The sequence below is a fragment of the Heptranchias perlo genome, chromosome 23 (genome assembly GCF_035084215.1).
Source record: "Heptranchias perlo isolate sHepPer1 chromosome 23, sHepPer1.hap1, whole genome shotgun sequence".
Taxonomy (NCBI): domain Eukaryota; kingdom Metazoa; phylum Chordata; class Chondrichthyes; order Hexanchiformes; family Hexanchidae; genus Heptranchias; species Heptranchias perlo.
Window position 1 is genome coordinate 23,593,542 of NC_090347.1, and position 15,352 is coordinate 23,608,893.

The following is a 15,352-nucleotide window of genomic DNA, read 5'->3' on the forward strand; positions in this document are numbered from 1 at the left end:
TCTTGGGAGTTCTGTTATAGAGTAAGTCTGACCTCTTATTTTTCCAGAATGCAGGGACTCATTGGGGTAGATATTTGTCTTGGAGTGGCAGCACAAAATGGGCAGTATCTCATTAATAGTAGGACTGAATATCGATCGGGGCATATAACGGACTGGGATGCAAAACCGGCGTGTTTGGCTACCACCCAGTACGGATTTCCAACCCACTGTTCCACTGATGCCAGCGGCCCTCTGGTACCTCCCGCACGTGGTAATTTTACATGTGAGAGCTGGGACAGTGAATCTTGGGTATCTTACCATGGGATTATCACACCCATGCATGATCCTGTCCTCACTTTACATGCACATAGACATGCAATTTCCAGCAGGAGTCAATGGGGAGTAGTCAGGAGCAGGAACCCCGGCCGATTTTTTCTCCTCCCTCCTAAAGGGTCATTGAGACCAACTGAAGTCATCGCTCTGCCACCGAGTTGAGATCAGCACAAATCAGGGATCAAACCTGAGACATTCCCGAGGGTAGAAATTCCTCCTTGCACTATATTTTAGTATATTGATTAACAAATTTAATTGTTAAATTCTTGCTTGCATTATTTTGACAAAGTTGTTAAAGTGTTTAAAGTAAACAGACGAGCAAGTTTAAAATAAATGGCTTAATGACTTTGTCAAAATAATGCGCACTGGAAATTAACATGAACACATTAACCAGTGTGTTAAAAACACTCTACAATTACAAAAGCCCTCGAGTATAAATGGATTCAGAACTAGTACGCTCTCATTGCTGGTCTAAAAAGATGGTTATAGAAATGAACACTGAAATAGATGGCAGAGCAGTGGGTCAGGAATGCTTTGCTTTATGATAAAATGTACTTCAGCTGTTGATATGGTTACTGCATAAAGACCAGTTTGGCCAATTCTTAAGCAAAATACTGCAGATGCTGGAAATCTGTAAATAAAAACAGAAGATGCTGGAGGACCAGTTCTGATGAAAGGTTTTCGACATAAAACGTTAACTCTGTTTCTTTCTCCACAGATGCTGCCTGACTTCCTGAGCTTCTCCTGCATTTTCTGTTTTTATTTTGGCCAATTCTTAGCTTGATTGTTATGGTTTTACCTCTGCATTAAATGGTTAACTCAAGCCATTATTTTCTAATTGAATTTTACTTTTCCCAAAAAAGACTTTTTACTTCGCACTAAGAGAATCTGTAAAGGGAAAGTAAGTGCTTTGTGGGTTTATGATGAAAACATGTACAGCAGGAGTGACCTCTCCAACCCATGACCTTGCATGTAGTGCAATACCAATTGATAACACACATGGACATAAACAATACTTAGCTGCATTTCATTCAGCATGACTTGTACGTCACTGACCTTTTGTAGCTCTGAAGCCCTACTCGTCATGTCAAATGAAAATGAGACAGGCTATTTATAAATGAAACTGGAGAAAGTAAGCTCGAGACTTAGAAAATACAGTTTTTCTCAAACCTCTTTAGCAAGTTTGATTCTTGGTCTGTGCTGAATTAGTTGCTCTTAGTTGGGGTAGCTGAGCAGTTGTAGCACTAAAATTGGTCTCAACAGCCCTTGGATAAGGAGGGGGAAAATCATCCAGTGTTCCTGTTCGTGATTACTGTTGCTGGAATGCCTGCATCTATGCATTTCAGTTTCAATGAGGTTTGGCTATGATGCTCTCCACGTTCAAATATCCTGCTGATATTCACTGTCTAGGTCCCAGAGGACTGCTGCCACTTCTGGATTGTTCATGGAACCAAGAGACTAGCTAAAGAAATTTAAGAAAAACTGTATTTTCTAAGTTGGCTGTTGTGTGTGCCTATACCCACCAGGCAAATCAGGGCTACCTCAACATCATTAATCAGCAGAGGAAAATGAACACAACAAAAACCTTGTTTCATACTAAGCATTTTGGTCAGGGTGATGACTCTGATTATAACATTATTGGACCGAGGATCCCAATTATTTTCTTGTTCCAATTTGTGCTAAATTATGGAGTAATTTCTATAACCTGGACTTCAGTAAAGTGGGCAAAATGCTAGGCTCCCAAGTAGTCTGTTATAATATGGGTGGAGTGTATTTGCATTGTGTTCCTTAAGAAACATATATTTTGACATAAAAATTAGATTTATAATAAATAACACAAAGAACATTAAATTTAAAACAGATGTTCAAACAGATTGAGAGGCTGCAAAGAAACAAACTAAAATTAGAACAGTTTCTAGGCAGCCTTTCCATTGTCTTTACTACATGTTGCCACTCCCTAAAACCATATAAAGGTCAAGACTACTACAGTCCGAGCAAACACGTTACCAATAGTCCCTCTTCTGTAAAGCATTGACTCATTTTAACATGTTCTCTGGATCAAATGTATTTAGTACTCTGCAATCAATGAATAGAATCAATAAATATGCCTGGTGACACTACATTTCAAATGGAAAGTAACTCTTGCTTCCATAAAAATCATCCAAACATAAGATTTTCTGATTATCCGATGCATACTGTGAACATTCAATACGTTTGAAATGTAACCTATCGCTGGATCCATGGTTAGGGTGCTGGACTCCTGATTCGGAAATGCTAATTCTAGTCTTTACAGATCCCTATACCCTGAGCTCTATTTAAAGACAAATGGGATGACATTCCTCTGGTCAATAAATTTACTGAACAGGTCGGTGTGAGTCCAAAAGCAGACCTTTATTGACAGGAGGAATTCCACCCTTAGCTTCCCAGCTCTTCTCTGGGTCATCTCCACAAAGGAGAGAAAAGGGGTTGGGAGATGGAAAAGTCCTTCTTGCATTAACAAGGGCATCTCCTATAGGGACAATAGAAATGCAGAATTTATGGTGTTTGTGGTTAAGTGCATGCATTGGAGAGCCTAGGCTTCTGACCAAGAAGCTGAAGACGGCTCACTCTAGAGGGAAGGAAGAAAAAGTAAAGATGGGGTGGGCAAAAATGGAATGGAATTTAAAGTTCATTCCTAAAAATGAAGGTGTTACGATATAATTTTCAGAGTGAAAGATTAAGTGATGTTTTGTCACATACTGTGACATTTCTCAAGTGATAGGCCATGACCATTTTGCTTGCTCACAAAATACTCAATCTCAAATTCCTTTTCAGCTCCCGAGAGGAGTTTGTTTTTGCAGTTCCATATAGAAACTATTTTGTTCACTGTTAACAGATACCGTGTTGTACAATAGGTTGTGTCCTTATGTGAGAACCGAGTGGTCTGTCTGCACGTGCACCAAACATAGTTTTTTAAAAAATGTTTTCATTTCCAGTGAAGCTGAACAAACCTCCATGCTTGAGCTGAATTGTCATCTTTTAAAAAAATGCCTCAGGTGAAATAATTAAATTCTGGAGCTGTTGCTTAGAAGTTGTTTTGAGCAGTAAAAAGTTTCAATCTGTGCCATTGATACAGTTTTATTTTTCCAGATCTTTTCATATGTTTAAGGCCCATTATTAGGGGTGAGGGCCAGGTAATTTGTTTTCTCCCCTTCTAGTCTCCTTGTGCCGTGTACCTTCCCTAGCCATGGGAATGAGCTGAACCGGATCACAGTAGGTAGCAGTCTCTTACAAAATATCTGAGAGTGGTACAGGGACCTGGTCTGACTTTGCCTTCTTCCCTTAGGCAAGCGCCGAAACTTCACAGAGTGTCTCCCAATGGTGGCACTTTTTAAGATATGATGGGGAATCTCGGGGCACACTGATGTCCCATCAGTTTTTATATCCACACATTGTAGTTCTAATTCTCTGTACCACTCTGCTGCCCAAAACCAATCTCTTTTAGGAGAATGAGACCTTTTTTTAAAACAAAAGGTACCCTTTTAACATTTTACTCACAAATGCAACCTTCTGCCTTTTTACGAGTTTGAGCCAAATGCTGCTGTCTTTTGGCACTCCATTATAAAAATGTGCTCATCAACTTAAAGTGCCACGGAATGGAACTCTTCCCATTTCTGGCACTCAGTATCAACATCAAGAATTCCTAGGGTAGGTATAGCACAGCCAGATGCAGAGTAAAACTCCCTTTACTCTGCCCCAACACCAACCACAGAAGAGCACCGATTAGTGTTATTTATTGATTGTAACTGTTTGCTTTATTTAAAATAGAAAGTTAATTTCCCTGAGACCCAAAATTCTGTGGAAAGTTACATAACACAACAGCAGCCACATGCAGCAAGTCAGCTGTGATGTCACCTTGCCCAGAATGCACTGCAGGAAGGACACGTAATGGAGCTGATCAAGAGCACTGTTATGAACTGGATTTCTGTTAGTCAGCAACACATGCTGCAGAACACACTTGGCAGATTACCATCTTGTGAATATTGTACTGAAATGTACCATTTTTGAAATGGGGGTTAACTTCCCCATTAGAGACAATTTGGTAAAAAATATGACAAAAAGATTTATGCTGTGACTATGAGTCATTGTGCTTTCCAGGAAAATTTTACATGAAATTAAATTGGTCTGGAGTCTAGCAGCATATAATTAAATATCAACAAAAAGAGAAATCACTTCTAATTAAAATAACAAAAGCATGGTCACTAAGGAAGGGTTTGACAGTGTGCATTTTTCAAACTCATGCTCTTGGTTTTTCTAATTTTCTATAGTAAGGCTACGACCATTCAGCAATCAATGTCATTGATAATTTGTGATAAATGTTTATCTTTTGATGCTTGTGAATAATTGGAGTGTGTGCAACATAGAAGACTTGTAATTATATAGCTCCTTATTATGTTTTTAAATGACACAGAGTTTCACATACAATGAATTACTTCGAAGTGCAGTGACTGCTGTTTTATAGGCAAAACATAGCTGCCACGGTGTGCACAGCAAGATCCCACAAACATCAGTGAGATGAATCACTAGTTAGTCTGTTCTGAGTGTTGTTGGTTGAGGGAGAAATATTGGCCATGATACCAGGAAACTCCCTGCTTTTCAAATAGTGCGACAGGATCTTTAACATTCACCTAACTGGCAGGCAGGGCCTTGCATTAATATTTCATCCAAAGAGCAGTACATTTGACAATGCACTCCTTCAGCATTGCACTGGTTATGCGCTCAAGGTTTGTGCTGGGGCGTGAACCTACAATCTTCTAACTAAAATCAGGGGTACTAAAAACTGAGCCAAGTCAAAGAAAGCTGGGAGGCAAGAAGAACGAAAACTGAAATATCTGTGATAAAGATTTAGGGCTAGCATATTAACGAAGATGAAAGTTCATAAATAGGTTCATTATTTTGTGTGAATATAAGTCAACCAGCTAAATGCTTGTGATATTGTGGAAAATGATGACAGCTTGTTAATCAACTGCCACTTTTTCCGCTGGTGGGGGAGTCTAGGACAAGAGGACGTAACATTAAAATCAGAGCCAGGCCATTCAGGAGAGAAGTTAGGAAACACTTCTTCAAGCAAATGGTGGTAGAAGTGTGGAACTCTCTCCCACAAAAAGCAGTAGATGCTAGCTCAATTAGTCATTTTGAATCTGAGAGTGATAGATTTTTGCTAGCCAAGGATATTAAGAGTTAAGGAGCCAAGGCAGGTAAATGGAATTAGGGTACAGATCAGTCATGGTGTCATTGAATGGCGGAGCACGCTCGAGGGGCTGAATGGCCTACTCCTGTTCCTATGCTCTTATGTTCCTATGTAACTACATAAATGATTTATTAATTCACCTTTGCCACACCTAAAGTTCCATATTCATCTACACAGTGTTCTAGATCTACACCATTAATTTGATCATTTGCAAAACCAAGAGCTTCAATAATAGAATTCTGTGTAAACGGAGGTTGTAAAATGATCACTGTTAACTCTTGAGTGGTGCAATTAGATTATTTCACAGCACTGTATTCCAGCAGTGGCTAAAATGTTCCCATTTAAGATGTGGTGTTTTCTGCTGCCACTTTAGCTGCAAATTTCCTGATGAGTCATAATTAATTGTTACTTGAATAAAGTCATTAAAAGTGTAATTTGCATTATTCATCTGCTCTCTTGTAGAAATTTCAGCTTCTCCTATTGTTGTACTGTGTTAGTATGCTCTGCATGATGTAACTGTGCAGCATGCACATCTGTTTTAAATGTTATTCTATTTTAATAAACATTATTAAATTGGAGATGGTGAAAAAATAAAACTACAATGTCCACAATTATCTTTTGCTGCTGAAACAGGAACAGCCACCAGCTGTAGCTTTCTAACTACAATATTACTAACCCTTTTTTTTCTATTTTAGAACCACAGTGTAAAGATGGTATGAGAGATTCAAGTTTTCATAGTGGAAACCAGTTTTAGAAAGGCATGAGGTGAGCACTCATGCAGCTATGCTTTGTACTGTCATCCAAATTTCTGTCTTTCACAGAGCAAGAACCTGAGGCAAAGAGCAGATGTCTTGTGGCTTGAGAACACAAATACTGAAGCTGACCCTTGATGAAGATACTTCAAACGCTTAATATTTGATGGCAATTGAAATGCTATTTTAATAGGAAACCTCCTGTAGCTACTACCTGCTTATATAGTTGAGGTAAATTAGTTTTGTTGTCACATATTTTATGCGATCTTTGCAGAATTGCTAGGTCGGTAACTTTCAATATGAATAATACCACAAAGAACACATTTAACTACCTGTCAGATGAATTGCATTGGTCTAACTACACTGATCATTTAGATGGAGTATGGTTTTTGAAGCAAGAAAATGTGTTTTTTGTATGCCAGTACACCTCATGTTTACAGCACCAAATTACAGGATTCCTCAAATCTGACACTTTATGGGTCATCTGGTTTTGATATTTAAAATATAAACACGACACAGACTCAGTGACTTAGCTTTTTACATTGGAAGGAATAAAAGCACTAACCATGGACATTCCATTCACTCCAGGTTCTGTAGAAACACACAGAAAGGAGTGATCAACATGTGAATGGAGAATTACATATAAGGACTTTAAGATGTGTTAAAAATCTTAATAGTGAAAACTCCTTTTGAAAATGCTCGTCATACTGCATTTTAATGTTACTCAGATCTCTTGCTTTTAGCACACAAGTTCTTTCCAGTAGGGGTTACTGGATAGTGCTCAGCAGAGGGAACACTGATTTTTTTCCCCTCTGTAGTCGAGGACACTGAGGTCAATTGCAGCCTTGAATAAGATCCTTGAATAATATTTCCAACAAACGTTCACCTGAGGAAGGAGGAAGCCTCCGAAAGCTTGTGAATTTAAAATAAAATTGCTGGACTATAACTTGGTGTTGTAAAATTGTTTACAATTGAATAAGATCATCATAGGTAAAGGATAGAACTTGGGATCTTTTTGACCTATATAGCTCAGTACCATGTTTTGCATTTATCAACTGAAGATCATTTTTAAGGAGCATTATTACATTGTAAAGAGCCTTGCAAAAAACATGAACATGTCAGTGATTGCATCAACCCTTCAATGTTTTTTCTTTAAGGTAAAACTAAGGTGGGGCAGTGGGAGAGAATAAACAAATTGCAAAAGTTCATGCAGCAGGTAGAACAACATCTGCAACGTAAACGTATCATAGCAGGGTCTGCACTGAAGAGGTTGTTGCTGGTGTTTAGAAATTTAGCTTGCACAAATGCTTCTCAATAAAGTGAGAATAACCTTTTAAAACTGGTGCCACACTCCTGTTTCCAGTTTTACTCAACAGTGTCTTTATCAGTCTAACGAGTGGGAAAGTGAGTGGGTATTTCAATATATAGGATTAAAAAATTTCCATTCAGTATCGTCATCTGCTGCCCAAAAAAAGCTAGTGATGCTACATTGTATTACAGTTGCTGAAGGTATGTGAGATATAATAACTGATATTACTGTTATCTTTATTTCCCTTCCACGATCTCTATTGTGCTCTGCTAGCTCTTCACATAATAAAAAGTGACACAAATTGAATTTTTAAAATATCTGTGAGCAATGCCACAGGAGATCTACTAGTATAATATAAAGAATAGGAAATGCCTGAAATTGAGTTTAAGGCAATAAATCAGACTGTATTTTTGAAAATATTTATGAACCCATTCATGACATCAGAACTTCTCGATTGAATTACTGCCTAGTAACTCACTGACAGCCATCTATTCAACAATTTTGTAGGAATAATATATGATTTGTTTGTGGGAGCTGAGCTTCAATTAATTTGCCACACAGCTGATTGCACCAGATAAGGTAATAGTGAATTAAGGTAGCATTGGTTAACAGTGGGCAGGACGTATAGTGTACAACAGCCTCGTCCAGCAAGTGTATTAACACTTTCACCGTACTGAAAACAACACAGCAACAATAACATATTCGCAGATGCAAGGATCCTTCAAACAGTTGCAGTTCATGACTTGATTTCTAAACACACTGGCCCCACAATGCCTGGGTCATGGTCCCAACAGTGCCCTCCAGCGCTGGCCCTGTCAGAGTTTGAGAGGTCAATTGGAAGGCACCTCATTTGCATAGGTTAGATGGGTGCAAGCACCCACCTACCCATTTGTGCCAGAATTTCTGGTGTCCACCCATCCATGGGAGAGAGCGGGTTAGTTGCCCAAACCCCTTACCCACCTCGAACCTGAAAATAGTCCAACCGGGGGCAATCTGCCAGATTTAAAAATGTTTTTTAAATCCTTCCGGGGAACCTTATCCAAGTTGACATTCTTCATTTGTGAGCCTTAGACAGTGACTCTAATGGGTTGGGTAGGACAACAGCGGAAGTCATAGCCACCCGATGCTATCCTTGCTCGATATCCACAAACATGTATTTTTTAATAAGATTTGCTGGATTGCAATAGCAAACACTGCCTAACCTTTCCTCTCACTACTCCGGAGCACTGAAATTGTAATTCACCTACTGCCACCCCAGCTGAGATAAACTAACTCGACACACACGAGGAAGCAAAGCTAGGACCATCTGGTCTGTGCAGCCAAGCTACACACTACATTTACTAATGGAGTCTTCAGGAAAGCCTAGCTACTGGTCTGAGTGAAAAATGGAAATGATAACGTTAGATAAAGAATGCACAAAGGAAGCTGATGCCATGGTTAATGTCAGACTTCTGTGAACATAGAAAACACCTTCAATTATGTGTTAAAATCATACTAGATGATCAGATTAAAATGCAAGTGGAATGAGTGAAAGAATCAAGTCTTTTCTTTTAATGGTTACAAACACTGCAATCCATAGATGCCAGTGACTGTTAGATGCTGCATAACATTAGTCCAAATAGTTCATGTCAATTTTCTTTACTTAACCAATCGGTGACAAGCACATGACAAGGTGAAACTATGATGAACAAGACCTGATGGAAAAATGGATGGAACATGAAATATTATAACAAGTTCAAAGTTAATGAGTTGTTAGGATTCCTTAGTTCTCTCCTGGTACACTTAAATACCGATATGGTGAACATGAGTAATTAGAAATGGAAGGTGCTGGGAAAATAACCCTTGTAACTCATATTGTCATAATTATTCACCACTTGGTTCAAATACACACACCCACCATGCAGTAAGTGCAGCTCTGCATTAACATGCTCCTTGATACCTGCTAAACTTTCAAGAGAAGAGTCAGTTATCAAACTCAGAGTTGAAAAAAGATAAATATACACAGTCCGAAAGAACTTATACAGTAATCTCCCTGATTTTACTTATAGATTGCACTTTAACTTGTAAATCTGTATTTAATGATAATTTGTGGTAAAACCCTTCAATTTCTTGGAGTTTTGATTTTAAAAACACTGTCATAGCCATTGGATTTTAATTAGAATTCATTTTTGGATGCTAAACACTGATTTACTAATGGCTTGTATTAATTTTTACTGAGATTTAATTTCATGTGGATTTTGTAGATTCATTAAATCAGCAAAATTAAAATCTCCATGAAAGAAATTGGTGGTACAATAGTCTGGATACATTTTGCGGAAGGCGATCGTGAAGCATTATATCATCGTATGTGAGCATGAAAGTCTCGTGAAAGGCATTTTGAGAATTTGGTGCATATGTTTATAATAGTTTCTTGCATCATTGCTTAAAAAAGGATTCATTCTGACAATTATTTGGATTAATCTGTTTTGATGTCTCTCATTTTTAGCTCTGAGTCTAAGCTAAGCAAAGACAATGCAGTATTCCAATCTAACTTGCTTCAGTTCTCAGAAGTGTTAAACATTTTAAACATTCTTTGTGGGTGAAAAAAAATCTCGGAATGTTTTGAGTAACGTGAGCCACAGTGTCTTTTGTAAAAAAAAGATTAACAAATGTAAACTACAGTGTTAGTAGTGCACCTGTTTGGGGCTCACAACATAACAGTTCTCTGCAAAATATGTAGCTGTCTCGTTGATAACAATTACATTTTTTTTCTTCTATTTTATTATCTTTCATGAAACACATGATGTAAAGGTAGAAGAGGCAGAATTTGACTTCCAGTTTCAAAGATATGACTCTTGTTTGTGTAGTTCTAAAATACCTTTAGACTAAATCCAATGTCTGCTGGTGCAGCAAAATATTTTGAAAATCACATCTATACTTCTCTCATTCTATATGAACCTAATGCATTATTGGTCAAACAGTAAGATTAAGTAACACTCGCAGTAATGTGGCTTATATTGAAGTGTTTTCTGTCCATATTCTCTCTTTCACATTGGAAAGAATTTGACTAGCTTGCAACCAGCCACTTTGTTTGCTATAATTGCCTGTCGTCTACTGAAACGAACCTATTAGTTAATGTGGGTTGTGCGTTTATTGTGTGTCTGAGTATTTACCTGCATTTGTGATCCTGCCTGTTCAGAAGTCCCTAATCTATTCTGACTCAATTATTTGAGTTCTGTGTAGAGTTCAATCTGATTGCTCAGGTTCATCAGCGATAATTCTAATTCTTCACACAGTCATTTCCTGCTAACTCAACACTTATATTCCACAAAATGTTATTCATTTATTAAAAATAAAATGATAATATTAGTAAGAATGTTCTGATATAAGTTCTTGCCTGCTTTTAATTGTAATGGGAGATTTTCTGAAATGTGAATTGATTCACATTGTTACTTTTAATATCTTTTAGATTGGTAAGTTATTGAAGTAGTGGAAATTATGTATTACAATCAGAGAAAAAAGTATTCATTTAATGCAAGCTTGTAGCTAAGATTTAATTAGCAAAGCAAATGTGACTTTAGATTTTCAATTTCTAGGTATATTGATTAATTAGGTATTCACTTAGATAGAGTTGACTATATTTCTTTCATTTAAAAGGTCTGAGGTGACACAGTTTACCAATAAATTATATTTCTTTACTTTTAAAAGGTTCTTTTTCCTGTATGTCAGCTTGTCTTTGTTGGATGTGTTCAGATTAGATATATCTTTATTATATCAATTTAAGTGTCTATTTTGGACAGTGTCTGTGTTGGATGAGTTTATGATTCATTTGTTTATTCTAGATAGAACTATGTTGGTTGGATTATGTATGGTTATATTAAAACATCTGGACAAAAACTAAAACTCTCATAATCTCTTGGTATAAAAAACCATAATCAGTTCAATAACCAAGTGTTTTACATTTCAAAATAATCTCTAACATTAAGTGAATTTAGTAGCTAGATGGATGATAATTTCTCATTAATGTGTATCTGACAATTATTTCTAGCATAAAAAGACTATTTAATGTTAAAATGGAAACCTTCAATACTTGTCAAGATGTTTAAGGAACTTTATAATGCATATAGGAAGATAATGCTTTAATTCCAATGAAAGTGCACTGGAATATGATGCAGCATTCCCTATTTATCTTTACTCACTGAAATAGGAACGCCTTTTCATAATGGTAATAATTTTGATCCTCATTTGCACGTGCAAATAAAAATATTACATTTTATGGAAGACAGAAGTTAGACTCTGAATAACTCTTGAAATATTTCATTCTGATTCAATTGGTTTCAGCTTTGGTTTTATAGTTGAAAGAACTAGACACTCAATATTTCTCCCACCAACTAAACATACAAAGTTATGTGTTCTGTATTCTTATCTTTGTATTGGATTATAACAAAAAATAGTGCTGCACTTTCATACAATTTTGAAAGTATAGGTGTTTAATCCTTATTCAGATTTTCAAACTTTGGTCATTTTACAAATGGCATGAAAATAAATAAATTCTAAGCTGATTAAAGGAATGATAATTTCTGAACACAAATTTGTATATTTGGAATTATACAAACTTCAGGAACTGGTGAATGCCTGCTCGTAGATATGAGATGCATGGTTTGTTTGTTAATATAATGTCATTTTTGGGTTCCACAAGCAGGTGTAATTACCATTTAGGTCGTGGATTAATCTGAAGTGTAAAAACAAGCCTCTTCCATTCTACCTTTAATCATTCTTTCTAACTGTGAGTATTAAATCAAGGACAGGAAGATAATGCTGAAAATCCCATGTTTATCTTTTGAAAGAAGAAAAAAAACTTTACAAAAGCCAAGGCATGAGGACCCATTTCAAAGAACTAAAGTTGTTTTCAGAGGCGTTAGAGCAGTTTGTTAGGAGATTAAAATGCTGCTTTGAGCAGTGTGTGTGCGAGGCTGTCTTTGTCTTGTGGCTGATCCTGTTGAATGTAACTGCTGTGTGTTTGCTGGTGTGCACACCTGTGTTGTGCTAATGTTTTGATCTGCCAGTCCTGCTCAGTCATACGACTAAACCTAAGAATCCTTTCACACCTTTGTCTTTCTCTGTTGTCAGCTTTTGTTTGTTTTCCTTGTCCTGTCACACGTGTTCCAAAAGAACTTCTCCTCAAAAGCCCTCTGTGCCAAAATGATGGGCTAAAGTTTCTGCAAACAAGGCAGCTTCCACCAGCGGAAGCTCCACAGCGATGGCAGACAAAAGGAAAATAATCCTCTTGCCAGGTGAGAGCCAAGTTTCTTCCCACATACCTTTGCACGCCTTTCTATGAGTGATTGGCTTTGTCATGTCACGATAGTAGCCTTCTTTGCAGTAGTGGCAGTGGCGACCTGCTGTGTTGTGTCGGCAGTTCAGGCAGACTCCTCCACTCTTCCGACCAGAAAGCTTGAAGAGTTCCATGTTAAAACGGCACCTTCGGGCGTGCAGGTTACAGTTGCAAGCTGCAAAGTAATATAAATCAATCAATGAAAATGGAATCAATAGACTTACAAATAATTGTACTATTACTCTGCACCCTTATTACACGCTCCTCAGTAAAGAGCCATTTGATACACAATACCTACATGTGCACTGTGTTGAATGTTTGACCATGAAATAATATGAAAATGTCAGGAGTTTAGGATCAGTAAAATCATAAAAGACACCATGATATAATGGAAGTGCTTATAATGAGTTAAAGTACATACCAAAATTATATTTATAGATGATTAAATATACTAGTGATGGTACAATTACTACTTGTTTAAATATCACTAAAAGTACATGCTAAAAGGAACAATTTGTGTTTTAGCTGGGTTTCTTGTATTTTTTTGTATGTTTTTTACCCCTTTTACATTAGTACGTTTGTACTGCATTGAATCTGGAATGGGCTTTTCTGTGGAATTAACTTGTCAGTGTGAACTCTCAGTACCGGAGTCATAAGGAAAGCCAATCCTCTGTCCATGGATACCAGCCTAGATGGTATCAGTGAACCCCTGGGCTAACACAGCAGGAAACATCTAATCTTCCCTGTGACGATCCAGACTTCAAGTCATCACATTAATGTCCGTGCCAAGTAACCACGCAACAGAATTTGAAACATGGGAGGTGTATGCCATTTTAAATACCACAGACTTCTCACTGATCAAGCATTTGGTCATCTGTCCTACTTCTTTGGCTCAATGTCAATTTTGTCTGATTTTGTTTCTGTGAAGTGCCTTGGGACATTTTACTATGTTAAAATGTGCTATATAAATGCAAGTTGTTGTCTCCAGAATTAAACTGGAGTCATACTGGATACCTAGGTAAATATGTTATTATAGTATTCATTCAGTAGTTTCTATTTGCAGTGATCAGAGATTCCATAACATTTTTACAAATGCTGGTACCAATCTGAGAAATACAAATGAAGAAATATTTCTGGCAGTTTCAGCTTTGTTTCTCTCTTTGTTCTGGATTGGGTGCACTTAAATGAGGTGGAATTTTTTTAAATTATCAAAATATCTGGATGTGGGTCCATAGTGCAAGGCAGCACCAAGATGGAAAAGGAAAGAGGAGGAAACAAATTAACTCAGGGAGTAGTTTAACGTTTTAATGTCAGCCTTTTGTTTTAGAAGCCTATAGATTGCTAGGAGGAAATGAAGACTAAGGGAGATTAAGTATTCCAAAAATGTTGAGTTCTCAGGAAGAGTATGCTCTGTGGCTTATGAGCAAGACTGAATGATGCAGCTCTGCATTGGTGAATGGCAATCTGGTTATCAATAAGTCTGCTAAAGCTTTAACCGCTCTGAGGAATATATAGTAACAGTGATTATTGTGTGACAGGTACCATTGAGGATGGCAATCTCAAAATTGCTGTAAGTGTCTGATAGTTCAGTGCTGTCAGGTTGGACTCCTGTAGAAGTGATAGCCCCAACCTGTCTGTCCAGTGTGTCAGAAGGATCCAATCTTAAAGTGACATCCTTGGACATGCAGCTTAAACTCAGTATTGACAGGAACAATACCTACAAGGAGCAACCTGCCTATTTTTGTAACTTTGCAACAGAAGACAAGCACATTTTCTAGACTTATTAACCAAAACTCTTCTGAACAATATAAAGAAGAAGAGTCCTTTGGCTTCCTCGTACATGCTTATGTTGGAAGACCTTAACAGTAATCTGCCAGGCACTCAACAAGAAGTCAAAAAGGATAGGAGATAAGATGAAGTGAATCAAGAAGTGGTGATGGAGATAATGGAAACCTTTCATTTTAAAGGTGTGTCGATTGTAGAAGGAAAGGAAAACTGAGGAAGGTAAAGGGTTCCATAGTTTTGAAGCCCTGGGAAATGTATGTCATGTGGTTCAGGAGCAAGACTGAATGATGCAGCTCTGCATTGGTGAATGGCAATCTGGTTATCAATAAGTCTGCTAAAGCTTTAACCGCTCTGAGGAATATATAGTAACAGTGATTATTGTGTGACAGGTACCATTGAGGATGGCAATCTCAAAATTGCTGTAAGTGTCTGATAGTTCAGTGCTGTCAGGTTGGACTCCTGTAGAAGTGATAGCCCCAACCTGTCTGTCCAGTGTGTCAGAAGGATCCAATCTTAAAGTGACATCCTTGGACATGCAGCTTAAACTCAGTATTGACAGGAACAATACCTACAAGGAGCAACCTGCCTATTTTTGTAACTTTGCAACAGAAGACAAGCACATTTTCTAGACTTATTAACCAAAACTCTTC

At 37.4% G+C, this 15,352-nt stretch overlaps 1 protein-coding gene across 4 annotated transcripts in view; it reads right to left on the bottom strand.

The window, feature by feature from the left end:
* The window catches only part of ntn1a (netrin 1a), a 157,514-nt gene that overhangs the window by 59,507 nt on the left and 82,655 nt on the right, over positions 1–15,352 (bottom strand). For all 4 annotated transcript variants that reach the window (XM_068004198.1, XM_068004199.1, XM_068004201.1 and 1 more), the window contains exon 3: positions 12,904–13,092. In XM_068004198.1, coding sequence (XP_067860299.1) covers positions 12,904–13,092 — 189 coding nt within the window. The remainder of the gene's footprint in view (positions 1–12,903; positions 13,093–15,352) is intronic.